Source organism: Protomyctophum bolini (genome assembly GCF_963924005.1).
Source record: "Protomyctophum bolini genome assembly, chromosome: 13".
In the NCBI taxonomy this organism is placed as follows: domain Eukaryota; kingdom Metazoa; phylum Chordata; class Actinopteri; order Myctophiformes; family Myctophidae; genus Protomyctophum; species Protomyctophum bolini.
Genome location: NC_137874.1, coordinates 12,316,259 through 12,333,510, shown reverse-complemented (window position 1 = coordinate 12,333,510; position 17,252 = coordinate 12,316,259). Strand labels below are relative to the sequence as shown.

The following is a 17,252-nucleotide window of genomic DNA, read 5'->3' as shown; positions in this document are numbered from 1 at the left end:
TGTATTGAGCCCATAAAAATGACAGGCCCTAACTATACAGTGTGATAGAAGTGTGCGTTCCTATCCACACAGCATAGTTGCTGTTAATTGGTGCGGCAGGGTAATTAATTACACCTGTTTATTGTGGAGGAAATGTGGTCTGTGTGAAAAATATAAAAATACAATAACTGACCACAAGTCGCAGCAATTAATAATTAGGTGAGTACAAACCAATTGATTGATTGATTGGAAATTGTATAATTCACACAGTAGGCAGTAGCCTATCTAGAATGGGTAGGCCTACATTTCATTAAGCAAAAGTCAATACAAAAACTTCTGCGAGGACGAATCAAACCATGAAAAGCAATGCATTAACACTTGTTTATATTAGGGTCGTCCATTTTCAATTCATCATAACATTTATGCAAATATACACTTCTATAAATAATAATGCCACCGTGAAGAGTCCCATACTGATTGATTGATTGATTGAAATATTTATTAACAGTTTGCTGCTTGCAGAATGGGTACATTTCACATGAAAGCACAACCCTAACAAAGACTGTTACTGTGGAGATCGGGGTGGAGATGTGTATGGACGGAATGAAATATGTATCACGCACTCATAGGCAGCTGCAGCCATAATAAACTGCGTGTGTATTTTGACAGCGTAATCTGGTTTCTATTTACTGCGCATGTGCTCAGATCCGGTCTAGAGCCCGCCTACTCTAAGATTTGCACATCGCAAGCTGATTGCAAGGTCGTTTTCAGTTCCGCTACACACCGGATCTGCAACCTTCTAAGTGAATTGATCCGCCATCGCTCCGCCTTGGCAGAGCGATGACGGATCTGGCGTCACACGGATTGATCTGGCGTCACATGGACTGGCGTCACATGATGTGGTTTTAGCCAACAGGAGGCACCGCTCGGTGCGTTACCAACGTCACTTTGTCCTTGATTAGTGGATGCCGGTTTCAGACAAATTCAGAGGAAGACAAGCGCTTGTTGAGCTCACACTTCTAGTCTATGGTGCGTTTTCAGTTCACAGTGGCCTCTGAAAGCACACGGCATCAGGTAAACAGCTCCAGCCATGTCAACATGGCGAGGACTACATGTTACTGTGCGCACGGTTCCCGGATTATTATTTAGTTGCTTGCGGGTCACCCGACGACGCACGTTGCTTTGGGGACACAGCTGTCAGAGTTTAAGCACTGGAACACCTCTGCAGAAAGACTTCTTCAAAGGTGAGGTTTCACAATAGCAGCAACAATACATACATTACAATACATGTAATACATGTCATTTTTGATGAATTGAACAAGGTGCACCCTCTTGTAAACAAGTGTAATGCTTTATTGGGTCGTCCACTCACAGTTAACAGTCTTTGTATTGAGTTGTGCTTGAAATGTACTGTAATTCTGCAAACTGAAACTGTTATTAAATTAATATTCAATCAATGAGTGTTTCTGAAACATCAACATGCATGGATGTCAGACTCATGATCATCTCAGACTCATATCATGCATTAATTGTTGTGCAACAATGTTTTCTGTAGATCTTGAGTCACAGTTCGACGCCTTTAGACAGAAGGCATCAGCTGCCCTGCCAGGGAGTGACTGGACCCCCTTAAACACCCATCCTCGCCTGCCACCGCAGAGAGCAGACATAGTGATCGTTGGAGGGGGTGTGGTGGGGTGGTCCATCGCCTACTGGCTGAAAAAGAAGGAGCTGATGCGAGATGCTGTTCGTATACTCGTGGTGGAGAAGGACCCAACGGTAAGAGAAGTTCCCCTGGGCCCTGAGCTGAAGTTTATTATTTATTTGGACAGAAGTTTTAGATAATCTTGTGTAAAGCACTTTGAATTCTATTGTTGAAATGTGCAAATAAATATGACAGTCCTCCTGGACTGACGAGACCCCTGGTTTGATATGCATCAGTAGGACCCCCCATATATCTGAGAGTGTACAAATGTATACAAAGTATGGAACTGTCCATTTGGTTCCTATCAGTCATTTGGCTGGGCACCCCTTGGAAGGAACCCTCTCTGTTCTAGTGGTCCCTGGACCCCACTTTGAGAACCACTTGCCCAAAGCATTGTGACTAGTGGCCTAAGTTATGGAAAGTGCAGCTATGTTGCCAAAATGGCTCTTACTTGTCCATAATACAATTTATTTGAATTGGATCAGTCTATAATGGTTGCTCTCTGTCCCTCAGTACTCCCAGGCATCCACGGTGCTCTCTGCAGGGGGGATCCGACAACAGTTCTCCCTGCCTGAGAACATCCTGCTCTCCCTGGCCTCTGCTGACTTCATGAGGAACATCAATGTAGGTCACATGGAACTAACTAACTGACTAGTGATCGCGCATGATGACCTACTTCAGATAGAGTCAGGTCACTGTGCACGGTGAACACATTAACATAAAAAGTTAAAAACACATGAAATGGTTTCCTAAAATGATGCACGCTATCATTTGTTGTCTTGCGAGAGAGCGTCTTGCAAATCCAGTACACCCGCTTGTAAATGTTTTACATTGTCTCTCTGTTTGCAGGGAAATGAGTTACAGTTTTATGGTTTCTGAATCTGAGTTAGACTGTCACATTGTGTTCTCTCAGGAACATCTCGGTGTTCTGAATGAAGATCCTGTGGACCTGCAGTTCAACCATTCGGGATACCTCTTCCTGGCTAATGAGAACGTGGCTCATATCATGGAGGAGAACTACAAGACACAGAGGTATCTTACCTGTACTATTCCATATGGTGAGCTCATGGTGTCTCAAATGTCTTTCCATTACCATGCTGTTTATTAAAACAATGTCTTGCATCAAACTAGGAGCGCTGGAGCAAAAGTATCTCTTCTATCCCCCACGCAACTGAAGGCCAAGTTTCCATGGATCAACACAGATGATATCGCACTTGCTTCATATGGTGAGTGCAAATTAGAAACTGATGCCAGGTACATAACTACATATGCAAGCTGAGAACAAGAATGCCTATCATCCACTGAGCATTTGATATGACAGCGTGCAGAGAGCACAGTTAACACCACACTGACCATTTGATCCAATGACCATGCATGTTGTCTCATTTGTTATGATGATTACACAAATTTGAGATGTGTATTATTAGCCACTCAGCTTAAAGGCCAAAGGGATAGAGAGAAATACATGATGTATTAGTAAGGACATGAGTATTTCTGTAAACATCTGACAACTATACAAAGTCTTTAGCTCTCGAAATGAAAAGGACTGTTGGGAGAGCGGAGTGAACATCACAGAGAGATAGATAACTGGTGGTCTGGGACACCTTTCCGGGGTCTTGGAATCTGTGCTATGGTGGTCACTGAATAAACGAAAGATGACCAACAACACTCTTGTCTTCATTTCCCAAAAACCCACATCAAAACAACCTTGACTTAGGAGTAACATATACAACCAGTTGCACTTGTTATGAAGTCATACTGTAGGTGAATAGCACCTTTTACACTCGGGCAAACATTTTTTATGAAATGCCAAATGTGCATCAAACGACACAGAAACATTCTGAAATCTTATCTTCAACATAGCATATAGCCTATAACAATAGTTCTAGCAAAGTTAAACATAAACCTTTTCATCTCTCTCTCTTCCTGTCTCATCCAGGGTTGGAGAATGAGGGTTGGTTTGACCCGTGGACTCTGCTGAATGCCTTTAGGAGAAAGGCCATGTCCATGGGTGTCCAGCAGTCCATTGGAGAGGTCACAGGTGTGTGAAAGCCACCTGCAAAAACAAACACACACACACACACACACTGAATTGTCATCTATTTGAGCATAGGGCAAGGGCATAGATATTATGTTGGCTTGCTTTAGGTTTTGGGCTGGCCTGTACCGGAATTATAACTGTCTGTGTTGGTGTCTCTCCTACAGGTTTTAGCTATAGAACAAATATAATTGAATCTGTGGAAGGAGACTGTATGGACTTCAACAGGATAAGCCATGTTAAAGTAAGTGTGACACACCTTGTAGCTCAGGTGCTTTGGCAAAATATTACCTCTATGCCAAAATATGTAAATTAGCCCATTCAATCCAGAAAAGCTCTATATATAGCAACATACGTTTTTCATAAAACAGTTTTTTGCAACTGCTGTCGTTTAAGATCAACTAATGCTTGCAAGTCGACCAGTTATGCAAGTTAACTGGAGGGGAGTCTCCTTCAAGTAACGTCAGAACCGGTTTACCTTTAGCAGAGAACAGGTCACTAACAAACTGCATCACCTCTGTGAGAAGTAATACAATCTTACTGCAAAGTTAGCTTTTAGTTTATCTTAAAACTGACATCCCATGAGATCTGTGCAGATTGTGAATATAATTTAGAAGAAAGTGACTCCATCGTGTCAACGGTTTTATCATTGGGCACCCGCTGGCCTAGTGGTCCAGGTGCATGCCACATATAGGCTCTGGCCTGACAGCTCGCCGCGTGTTCGAGTCCCGTTCATGACAACCTTTGCTGTATTATGGTTGTGCGGTTTTTCGGTTGATATGGTTTCATATAATCTTTACGTTCTCGTCGGCCAAACCGTTTCACCTAACATGTGCGTTGGGTGCCTGTGATTATTGTTACGGAAGCAGTAGAGGGAATGGCAGCATCAAATTACGCAATTACGAGTGGGACCTCACAACTCTATGGTAGACAGAGAGGGACAAGACAGGCGAACATGACATACTATTACAATAGCGAAAGGGGCCATCTTGTGGCGATAGACTGTAATAGCAGTCTCTGATTAGCAAAATGTAATAATGCAGGGGTGCGTACACTTTTCATTGTCTGACTCTGACATACGTAAAACGTCCGGATTAAGGTTGGCGAACATGCCTTAAGGTTGGCGAACATGCGCTGCTCCATGCTTGCGGTTATGGTTAGGTTAGGGTTTGAGGTAGGTTGTCGTTGTCAGACCAATGACCGGTTTGCAAAGCGCCCAACCTTATTCTGCATGTCTTCTCTCTCTCTCCCTCTTTCCTGTCCGTCTTCACTGTAACTATCAATAAAGGCACAACAGTCAAAAACAATTCTTAGAAAAAAGCTTACCGTGACAAATCCAAATATTGACCCCATGATGATGATCCAATATATTCTCCCGATTCAGTTACATTGCACAGTGAAACGGATCTCAAAGTTTTACTTTTAGCACACAAATGAATGCAAACAAAGATTCCAGAGGTTTTATTTGATACAGGTAAGCGCAGTGAAATGTTGGTGTGGCATACTTACGTGTACAATTGAGTGGCAAAGTCAGTTTAACGTTGCTTAATGCAATCAGATAAGACTTTTCAGTTTTGGGTGTATCTGCTGTCAAAGCCAGAAAGTAGTTTTTTGTCACTCCGTAGGTGTTCCCGCATAACCGTCCGGGTATGTCTATTAACCATTACAATGTTTACAATGTAATGTAAATCGTGGACTCATAGGAATTATATTTTAATATGGGGTCACCTGCCAAAACCATTCATACTAACCTTGTGAGCATTCTGTAAACATTGTACATTGAACTGTAATCGTACATGAAATACAACAAATGCCTTGTGTCAAATAGGTTCAGATGCCCAACAGTCGGGAATATCAGCTTGTTGAGGCCGCTGTTGTCGTGAATGCAGCAGGAGCATTCTCTGGGAAACTGGCAGAGATGCTGGGCATTGGCTCGGGTCCCCAAAGCACCATGGCTGGTATCCCCGTTCCTGTGGAACCTAGAAAAAGGTAGCTAAATGCACCAAATTCCCCATAATTTTTCAGCAGTATCAAAATATCTTGTCCTTCATGAAAATCATAGTGATACAGTCTTTGCATGTGTATTATATTGCAATTATTAATCAGCACTCAGCCTAGTTTAGTAGTTTCAAACTTAAAATTAATGTCAAACAAATATTACCTAAGGCATGAACCATTCCAACCAATCCATTGGACACCAGACTTAAGTTGTTCCATTTTTGTTCTTCACAATTTTGTTTATTCAAGATTTCAGTAATCAAATAATATGACAATATATGTGACACACCCATACGGAACATACCAAAGAGATAACATGTACATATAAATGTCGTGACCACTATATGCAAAATATTGTGGTCAATAAACTTCAAATTCCATGTTATTTTATGTTAACTTTTAGAAAGTCCAGAGACTGTAGCGATTTCAGTCCGTTCCTGATGTGTTTTTTTGTAAAGAGCAATATAATTAAATAACTAATGACAAAATGAAAGACAATTTCAGTCACCAGGAGCAGGGATGTTTGTTTCAATGATTCTAACATGATTTGGAAATTGAATAGTTGTTATAGGAGGGTTTTTCTTTCCTTCAATCAACAACAACACGTGTTTTAACTTTGAAAGTGATTTCTGGTATTCAGTAATGTATTATGACGCACTAACTAAGTGAAAGCAGCAAAAGCAAGATAGAGAGACATTTAAGACGATGTCCAAGAATGTCTTGGACAGTTATGCAACTTTGAGTTTTGTAACTGTAATATAACTGTCCCTTCCTCTTTTCCAAAGGTATATCTACGTACTACACTGTCCTGATGGACCCGGTCTGGACACTCCTTTCCTAATAGACTACTCTGGAGTGTACTGCAGGAGAGAGGGACTGGGGGGGAACTACATCGCTGGGGCATCACCAGAGGAGGTTTGTAGTACTACTTTGCGGTTTCCCTCCCTGGTTTTCTAAATGTGGAATCTATTACAATTACAGTATGTGTCTTTCTGTACCAGGAGGACGAGCCTGATGCCAGTAATCTGGAGGTCGACCACCAGTTCTTTGAGGAAAAGATTTGGCCTCACTTGGCCCACCGTGTTCCTGCATTTGAAAACCTCAAGGTAGGTGAAAGCCTATTTCATGCTGACGCAGTGCGCCATGATATGTCCTGCTTTTTCAGCAACTTGTTTTCAAGGGGGTCCTCATGTATGTTCATCTTCCAAAAACAGAAATGGGCACTCTATTGTGCAACCATTGGAACTTTTACTTTGGACATATTGTGTTTTGTAGGTCGTAAAACAGACAATTTCACAATCTTGGATTGAATCATATATTTATTGGGCATAAATATTAAATATATTGAGCATACATATCTACAAGCATTTTTGGCGTCAAGGCGTCATTTCATTAATTCCCCATAAACATGAAACTATTATAAGGAATAAATTATCTGCCAAATAGATATTACAGGGATTATTATTTTTTGGTACCACAGCGGTTTAATGACGTCATGTGCACGCACGCACGCACATGCGCACGCCTACATGTGCGCATGCGCACAGAACAGCCGACGGCTCACAGCTGACAGTGAGTCAATTCATGACGAGACTTAAAATGTATTAATATTATAGTTTACTGGTGTATAAATAGTAGTAGGAAACTTTAGGAACTTTTATTAATCTTCTCAAGGAATGCCTTGAATTAAAAGGTGTAGGCCATAATACAAAGAAAAATGATGTCAACAAACTGCACATGACTATAATTGTGGGAAAGGATAAACAAAAACGACATTTTTCAACTAAAACATTTGCTTTGAAGGAATCTTTTCTTACTCGGTTGAGGACGAGGCATTCTTAAGAACGCGTGTACACGCGTGCACCGTTCCGTTCAAATTGTATTGGTACCACGCCGTGGTATTGCGTTCTACGAGCATGACACCACTGGGTGGGGGTGAAGCTAAGCAGAATTTACAACATTTCCCATCTGGCAACACTGAACAGAATGAGCACTTCGCAGGGAGGTTTAAAGGACCTGCTAGATGGAGTGAGCATGTGAACTGAACTGGCTCTGCAGGCTTCGCATCATAAAACAAACATCACAAGACACAATGACAGCATAAGAGCTTTGTGCAGGTACTTATCCTACTGGTTTTCCTCCTCATCTCAGGTTACCGGTGCATGGGCCGGCTTTTATGACTACAACAGCTTCGACCAGAATGCCATTGTGGGTATGCATCCATTGGTCAACAACATGTACTTTGCCACGGGGTTCAGTGGACATGGCCTCCAGCACTCCCCCGCAGTGGGGCGGGCTGTGGCAGAGCTTATTCTTGATGGAACCTTCAAGACCTTGGACCTGAGTGGCCTTAGCTTCAGAAGAATCCTGGAGCAGGAACCCATGTTGGAGAAAAACATTGTCTAGAGTCTAGACTCAGTTGTCATGAACTGGTTTTAATACCAGGAAGTCAAATTTGGCATTGGTGGAGATAGAGTGTGGCATGGGATTTACACTGCTATCCCTCTGACTCATGATATGTGCTGGTACTAGTCGGCCGACTCGGTCAGACGCATGCAATTCACTGGCATAAGCCAAGGCTACAGGCTGAAATGCCAACTCTCCAAAGTTGCATTATATTTGATAATCTATAATTCTATATTATGTCTCCCTGGTCCGCTGTCATTTGCCTTTTCATAGTTCAGTCATGATATGGCTTACTGGTCTCAATCGGTTCTCAGTTGCGGTTTGTAATAGCAATATTTATCAACAAATGCAGTGGATTCCTTCAAGACACTTATGTTTTCACATTTATCTTTTGGCTAATTCCAATCAGGGATCGCTGCAGCAGATCATTTGTTTCCATCCGTTTCTGTTTTCTGCATCTTCCTCGGCATATCCTCTCTCATCGCATCGAGTATAAACTTCTTCGGCCTTCTTATTTTCCTCTTTGCTGGCAGCTCCATCTTCAGCAACCTTCTACCAATGTACCGGTATCCCTCATCCCTGCTCTGCATGTCCAAACCATCTCAACCTGAATTTGTTCTCACATTGCATATTAATATTATATTGTGTGCTATTTTTTAAACCAAAAAATGCAAAACTCATTACAAGTCTGAAGACAGTCCAACAGCTGAAACGGCTTTACACTGCGATAGTGTAAGTCGATGTGAATTGGTTTCATGCTGAGCCACGCCGGTACGTGAATGTGGTCTTACAAAAATGTTGCTTCCCTCGGACATGCTCAGACAGATATGCTGATGTCTGCTGCTATTGTATTTTAGAATACTATGAATTGGCCTTTAGGCTTTAACATTGTAATATCATGTTACAAGTGATGACAACATGCAACACTACTACTACTATGTGTTCACTGTCCAAAGATTCCATACAGCCGGCCTACTCTAGTTGCCTCGTAATTATGTAATGACGAATGTGACACGTTGTGAACTTGTAGATCCGTGAAAGTTGTTAATCATTGGTTAATCATGGTTAAGTCTGTCTGTCCATTTCAGACAGAAAACTGAAGGCAACTCTATTGAGCACAACCTTCTAGTTTTCTTTTCAACCCTGTCAACATCTTAGGACCCTTAAGATTTTTTAGTAGAAGTAATAGTGGTTTATTTGATTTCACATTGACAAACTGATTTATCAGATGTGTTTAATATCAAAGTATTTGTACTGTAGATACGAATAATATATGAATCAAAACTATTCACAGTTCAATATTAAGATATGTGTTTGTAACCCAGCAGCAGAAAACATCGCCTGTTTGGAATCCTGTCTACAAATATTGAATATTGATTTTAAGATTACCGTGAAGGGACTTTGGATATTTTACTCTTTTACAGTATGCAATACGTTTGCAGCATTTGACCAGTTACATTGAATGCTAATGCATTTAATTCATTTTTGTTGTATTTGTATGTATACTATATGCATTTGTATACTTTTCCTGTTACTGTTGGGGAGAAACCCCACGGGTGACATTTCTTTTATACAATTTATTTGCAATACCTCACCAAGATGCTCCAGCAAGGCCATGCAAATGTTTCAGTTGGATCCACTGTTCTGCAGAAGCTGTTCTTAGAAGATAAATGGTTTTGAACGTAACAGTTTGGGTGCCAGTTCAGTTAAGGTCTAATATCTGGCTCCCCCTAGCGTTCAGATAAGCTCAGTCTGTAGAAAGAAAATTCCACTATCTTCTATGAATCAATCATTGTGAGACATTATTGGACTAAGTAATATTTAATTGCAGACAAACTTCTCAAATATTTTTGTAACACAGTATTTGTTTGCATGCAAGTTCTTCATCTAATAGTGCGATTTGATGAATATAGTTATAATTTTAAATAAACCTGAGTCACAAAGATGTCATTTTGAGCTTGAATTGCCACCATTATGGTACGATATAGTTGTGGGTCAAAGTTCAGATAATCTGCCTGACCTCGTGTTTCATTGAATAAGCCCACAATGTTTCTTGGAGGCATGGCAGTAAAATCCCCTAATAATGGGTCATTGTGTTTTATCCACAATCATCATAATTCACTTTCTATTGACTGTACTATAGTAGCCTTATAATAACAATTGCACTAATCGGATGCCACGTAGATGATTTTTTAGTCGGAGACCAGGGCTTGACATTAACCTTTTGAGGCACTTGTCCTTTGGACAAGTACATTTCCCATTCACTTGTCCAGGCACAAAAATACATTTTAAATTAACTAAGTTGGTTTGAATATTCTTTACAAGTTAATAGCCCTAGAATGTCTGTGATCTAATATTTCATGTATTCCAGATACACACACACACAGCCATGAATCGTTTCTATCCACGCACGTTTAGCAGACTGACCTTGTCTGCATTTAAACTTGTATCACTGCATGTGCACGCACCCAATAATTAATTCCTAAGGCTTGGAGTCATTTTTGGGACTAGTTTCAAAATAATTTAAAAGTTCTGGCAGAAAACGTATATTTAGTAAAATACGGACGACATTCTCTCCGGCGAGGAGAGAATGTCGGGCTTGTCCGGCCAGTACTGTTGCCTCACCGCAAGAAGAACCTGCAATTGAACCTGACTTAACTGGGGCTGCTGACTGGCCTTGGAGACATTCTCCCCCTGTCCACATGGGTTTCCTCTGTGTGCTACTGTTTCTTCTTACACAAAAATGGATTCCTACACCTGCCAGTTTACTGGCAATTAGAGCTGGAGCTGGTCCCAGGAAATTGCATCAATTTTCATCAATGGCTAGCCCATTGCTTCTAATAATTAGGATGGGTTAAATGCTGTTAAATACAGAGGACACAATTGGGATGTATATGTGCAATATACGAGCAATAATAATAATAATACAAAACAAAGTAGCAGCAGGCTGTTGAGCCAGTGCTTGCACAGCCTGGATGTGACCCAGTAACGGCTCTTGATAGAGTTATTGCCACTATAATACTGTTACTAGACACCTCCAGGCATTGCATAAAATTGTACATCAGTTGTAAGTAAGTAAATTTGATTTGTAAAGCACCTTTCAAGACAAAGTCACAAGGTGCTGAACAGAGCACAGAACAAGCAATCAACAAGTTAAAACCAAACAGGTAAACATAGCACAAAGTAAAAAGACAATAAAGAATTTAACAAAACTAATAAACGGCAAAATCTCAAAACATAGGCATGTAAAATAGTAAAATAGAGGCAGAATCACAAAAACATAGGTATGTAAAAAAATAAGTCAGGTAAGAACTACATGGAAAAATAAATACGGAATAAATGTGTCTTTAGCTTTCTCTTAAAAGAGTCTACTGACTTAGCATTTTTTAACATGCATTCCAAAGAGTAGGAGCAACCACTGCGAAAGCCCGGTCTCCCTTTGTTTTTAGTTTAGTCCCAGGTATCTTCAGTAGGTATTTGTCAGAGGACCTAAGGGGTCTTACATTAGACTTTGGGGGCAGTAGGTCACGAATATATGAAGGGGCCAGCCCGTGTAATGCTTTGTAGGTCGTTAAAATACATTTAAAATCAATTCTGGCCTTAATTGGAAGCCAGTGCAAAGAGGCTAATACAGGAGTTATGTGGGCCATGCGGTTGGTATTTGTGAGAATTCTAGCAGCTGTGTTTTGAACCAATTGAAGTCGGGATAAAGATGAATGGTTTAGCATGGTGTAGAGACCGTTAGAATAGTCCAAACGGGAGGATATGAATGCATGTATGATTTTTTCCAGGTCTTGAGGTGACAGAATTGACTTAATTTTTGCAATGTTGCGCAGATGGTAGAAACAGGATTGAGTGATCTTTTTAATGTGACAGAGTTGTCTTAACAACTGGCACTGTGCCACCTAGACGACTGTCTCATTAAATCTTAATATTAAGAAGATATGGCAATAGACATGAGCTATGTTACAACTTAAGCCATACTCTATACTTTCAACAGTTTTCAAAAATAGCCGATCTACAACAAATTGCAAGCCTAAAATAGGAGAGAACATCCAAACGGGAAGCACGCACATCTCAAAAATGTCGACGGGTGCAGGACAAAAATATACATACAGGAAGAAGGTAGGAAGTCCGCACACCGTTCTTTAAGCTCCCATCAATTTTATTTAACGATCAGGATTAAAATAGGGACACCAGGTTGAAAGTAGTTACGTTATAACTTTCCTCATAGTCATAGAAGTACTTCCATTCCTGTTTACGTCTGTATGTTGTGTTATGCAGAACAGGGCTTTGGACAAAGTGCTCTATTCTACCAGAGTGAAAATTATTGCAAACATAAAGTGCATGCAAAGTGCATGTTGCTCTTCAAGGGGCCTGCAAGGCATGCTGAGCCCCAGCGCAACACATCATACCATGTTGGCATCTTTGAGGGCTCCAACAGAGGGAACTAGGAACCTCGCCACCATTTCAGCCTGATTCAAGCCAAATGCATTTCTTTCAGCCAAAATTACTGGTGGGGTCTTCTGTACCCTGTCACAGTTGCACACTCATTTATTTTACACCATAATATTTGTTGCTATCTATCAGATTTACAGTGAGTGGTGATCACATAAACTAAGAAAGCATAGTTTGTGTCATGCATTTCTTAAAATTCTCATATATAATGTATTGATGGGAGGTTGTTAATAATATTTTAAGTCAACCTTTTGTTGCCTTTGTAATATTCCTATGATACATTCAGGAGATAACTGTATAGCACCACTGCAGCTGAATATATAATAGGAAATACTGGCAGTCACTTCAAACTTTCTTTGTCCTCAGGATTTGCATCTACTTAATGGAGCACCAGCCTTTCAGGTCCTGTTGAGTGCCGTAGTCCTTCCCTAAATGAGCGATATAAAGCTATCTTCCATACATATCATCTGTGAAAGTGTCCTTTTTATAATTAGTTTTGCCACTGGAATATGGCACAGATGCAGTACCCCCTCCAGCTCTTCATTTTGATGCAAATGTTACGCAGACTTGCAGGTTTTCGAGGGGGAGGGGTGCCAATGGAAATGCAATTGAAGGATTTCTTTGTGGGGCCCGGCACAAATCCCAAATGCTCTCGGAGTTGAAAACAAAAACAGCATGGGTGCTGAACTGGTCACACTGGAGCCTGTGAATAGATGCACCTTGTGTGAGCTGTATAGATTTACGTGCTTCCGGGAAATGTGTGCAGCCACTGAATATAGAATATTCTAGATGCCCAATGGCATCCTATTATTGTTTACACTGTTATGGGACCATGTTATGCTGTGGTTTGTAATGGAGAGATTCGCAGCCAACCACATTTAGCAGGAACCTCTGCTCATTTTAAAAGCAGCAGAATTTAGTGACAACATCAGACATAGACTGGATGCGTTCTGACTGGCTCGTGCGATTGTTTGAGGCCAGTGTACATGGTGGCATGTGGCTGGGATTAGGAATTTCACTGTGGATTAAAATCTTTTCCAACGCCTTCATGGCCACTTGTGAGACGAAAGGAGTCTAAAGTTCCAAAAGAAATCCAGTGTGAAGTTTCGTGCCCATGGCCTCACTTTGCAGGTACGTTAAAGTATAAGATGATTACTGCTTTTATTTAGAACTTGTGACAATCTAACTTTAATGTTTTTATTTTAACATTGATTTAGTCTAAAAAATGTCTCATTCATTCTCTTTCAAATCTGATTCAAATGTTATTGATATTTACCCCAATTATAGTTATATGTTTGCTTTTGTTTACTGAAAGGCTTGACATGCTGATGCTGAAGTTGCAAAGAGTTTGCAAATAGCACAGACCATTATTTGTGTCTAGTTTTCCCTTTGTGGTATGGCAGCTTTGTCAGTTACATAACAGAGAAACACAAAGGACCACAATACCATGGCTAAACTTGTAGTCCACTGCAAAACTAACTCAAACTACTGTCCTGTAGTGTTCCTGTTCGAATGTATTACAATTACAAATCATTCATAAAGTCATTAGATTTTGTTGTTAGATCCTCTGTCACTAGTAAAATAACAAAAATATCTAAAATAATCAGATTGGAAATAAGTCATAGATCTCCCATATTACAGCATTTGGTACTAATATCTCTAATATGCCCATCTCTAATGTGCTGTTCATATTCAGCACAGCAAAACCTTTCACAAACCTCCAAAATCAGTCTCTTTAATTCAGTGTTTGTTCTCATGTTTTATATTGCACAATGCATTGCAATTGCATTTCACACATTGGCCTACAGGCCTACACTGTTGTCATTAGAGAAATGTAGAATGTGTAAGAAGACAAGGAGTTCACATCCACCTATGGACACATGAACGCAGGGAATTCAACCTGAGTATCTTTGTTTGTGTGTGTGTGTGTGTGTGTGTGTGTGGGGGGGGGGGGTTACATACAGTTGAATTCTCCCCAGGACAACACTCCAAAAATGTTCCTTTGGTTCCCTCCCACATTACCATTTATCTTCTCCTAGGATGTAAAGAAACAAAAGGGAGAAGATTGGAGAGTAAACAGAGGAGGATGGTAGGAACTAGGATGTGGTGGCCTAGTGGGACAGCAACTGTGCTTCAGTGTCAAGCTGGTGATCCCTTCAGCACCACATAGATGCCTATTATGTGTATACTTTACATACATTTATCTAAGATATTGTACTTTTTCTTACAACTCCAGGATGTTCCAGGCTAGGAGTAGGAAGCGAAGCCACAGAACACGGTTGGTCGGCAAAGATGGCCGCTGCAACATTGAGTTTGGAAACATTGAGTATAGCAACCACTTTGCTTTCCTGGTGGATTTCTGGACCACCTTCGTGGAGATCCGCTGGCGCTTTGTCTTTCTGCTCTTTGTGGCCTCCTTCACTGGGAGCTGGTTCGTTTTCAGCCTGCTGTGGTACTGGATCGCAAAGTCCAACGGGGACCTGAGTGGACAGAACCGCACAGATGGACACGTCCGGTGCATAGACAATGTTAATGGCCTCACCACAGCTTTCCTCTACTCTTTGGAGACCCAGACCACCATTGGGTACGGCGGCAGGGCGCTGACAGGTCACTGTGCTGGCACAGTGGCTCTCATCATCGTTCAATCTCTCATTGGTGTCTTCATCAATTGTTTCATGTGCGGGGTAATCTTAGCCAAAATCTCCTCACCCAAGAAAAGGGCAAAGACGGTCACTTTCAGTGACACAGCTGTCATCTGCTTAAAGAAAGGCAGCCTTTGTCTCCTCATGAGAGTGGCCAACCTACGAAAGACCTTGTTAATAGGGAGTCAGATCTATGGCAAGCTGCTAAGGACCACAGTAACATCAGAGGGCGAGACCATCATTCTGGACCAGCTGGACATTGACTTTACGGTGGATGCTGGGAAAGACAACTTGTTCTTTGTATGCCCACTGACCCTCTACCACGTCATAAACACGTCAAGCCCCTTCTATGAGCTGTCGGTAGACACTCTTCCACAGCAGGACTTTGAGTTGGTCGTCTTCCTGGATGGGATGGCTGAGTCCACCAGCTCCTCCTGTCAGGTCAGAACCTCCTACACTCCACAGGAGATCCAGTGGGGATACAGCTTCTTGCCCATCATCTCTCGCACAAAAACGGGCAAATACAGAGTCGACTTCTCTAACTTCTCCAGAACGGTACGAGTCACCACACCCCACTGTGCCCACTGCTTCAGAACCGACGTGGACCAGCGCAACCACAACAACCAAAATCAATTAAATCACATGGGGAAGGTGGGAATTGATAACCCCGGGTTTGAAGTGATTGAGATTCAGGACTCGGTGGACATCACCAAAATGTGAGAAGGCAGACGAAAACTGAATGTGACCTCAGTTAGAGAGCAATACACAGAAAGACAGGATGTGGGAGATGGCAAAGAGAGATCTGGGTTTATCACTTACTTTGTGCAGACTGATGTAAATGGTTTGACATTTACATCTATGAAAGCCATCTCTTTCAAATGTTGAGAAAAAAGTTTGGAGCCTCCAGGGCAAGATGAATATGATTGTATCAATACTGTATCCATGCCCAGTGTTTCAAAACGTAATTACGGCACAGAATTTAACTTCAAAGTTGTTAATCTTGTTGGACAGAACAATATGTATTTACTTAAACCAGTGGCAGCTAAGCTGTTGCTGGTGACGGCTCGTTACAATCAAAGCACCTTTCTGACATGGGACTGAAGCTACTGTACTGTAGTTGGCTCAACAAAGAAAGTGATGGAGGGTTGACAGTTAAGGGGGAAGGGAAAGAAAGTACAGCACAGTGGGTACTCTTTGTGAGAAGATTATGAACTGAGTCCTTTATAATGAAAAATTGTTGGTGGGAGAATAGTAGGACAGACATTTTGAGACATTATTCCTACTAAAATTACTAAATGTGTCTTTTGTCATGTTGACATGTTTTTAATGCCTTGATTACTAATTATTAATTAGGAAACTGTGAACATAGCTGCTAGCTCCATGTCCTTTAATGTGACCATTCTATGTTTTGTAGATTATATTGTGTATGGTATGATGTGTTCTCAGGGAAAACTGCATCCTAATTTAGCATACTAAAATAAACCTATGATTTTTTTTTTCACATTACCCTGACTTGTCCTCAATTATTTGTGGGGTCTTGATGTCTTAGTTTGTTTCTCTGTAGGCCTACTGTATGTGTATGCTGTTGGAATGCACTCAGTTCTTCTTGGGAGCCATGAGAGGGTGCTGTTTGGCAGCAAGACTTATCAACAGGAAGAGTTGGCAACTGCGAACTCTGGGCACCATTATTTTTACAGATTTATATATTTGTATTTTAGAAAATGGGGGAGGGTAAAAACTAAATACATGATAAATGCAAATCATTTTTACATAATTTACTTAATAAAAGTATATATATTTGTTTTTACATTTAGGGAATAAATGCTACTTAACATTGTACAATGTTTAGTTGCCCTCTTGATCTGTATCCAATGTACAGTACAGAGTAAAACTGAGCTTGGAAAGGGTATATTTCTCTAATGCTTAGATTATACATAACTCAATGCCAAGTAATTATTATAAAATGTTAACTCTATGGCGATTAAATTATATTTCACTGCACATTACAATATTAACATGAACTAATGGT

General features: G+C 40.9%; 2 protein-coding genes across 2 annotated transcripts; both read left to right on the top strand.

Annotated features, from left to right (window-relative positions):
* Positions 1 to 953: 953 nt before the first annotated feature.
* On the top strand, positions 954 to 10,048 carry foxred1 (FAD-dependent oxidoreductase domain containing 1). The gene is made up of 11 exons (XM_080779687.1): positions 954 to 1,223; positions 1,535 to 1,755; positions 2,195 to 2,305; positions 2,595 to 2,713; positions 2,813 to 2,907; positions 3,621 to 3,722; positions 3,887 to 3,963; positions 5,548 to 5,708; positions 6,503 to 6,632; positions 6,719 to 6,823; positions 7,869 to 10,048. Exons 1-11 carry the CDS (start codon positions 1,070 to 1,072, stop codon positions 8,121 to 8,123), a joined length of 1,530 nt encoding a protein of 509 aa, XP_080635813.1. The 5' UTR covers positions 954 to 1,069; the 3' UTR covers positions 8,124 to 10,048.
* Positions 10,049 to 13,623: 3,575 nt separating this feature from the next.
* On the top strand, positions 13,624 to 16,006 carry LOC308326837 (ATP-sensitive inward rectifier potassium channel 1-like). The gene is made up of 2 exons (XM_080779877.1): positions 13,624 to 13,712; positions 14,818 to 16,006. The coding sequence occupies exons 1-2, from the start codon at positions 13,696 to 13,698 to the stop codon at positions 15,941 to 15,943; spliced, it is 1,143 nt and encodes a 380-aa protein (XP_080636003.1). The 5' UTR covers positions 13,624 to 13,695; the 3' UTR covers positions 15,944 to 16,006.
* Positions 16,007 to 17,252: the final 1,246 nt, after the last annotated feature.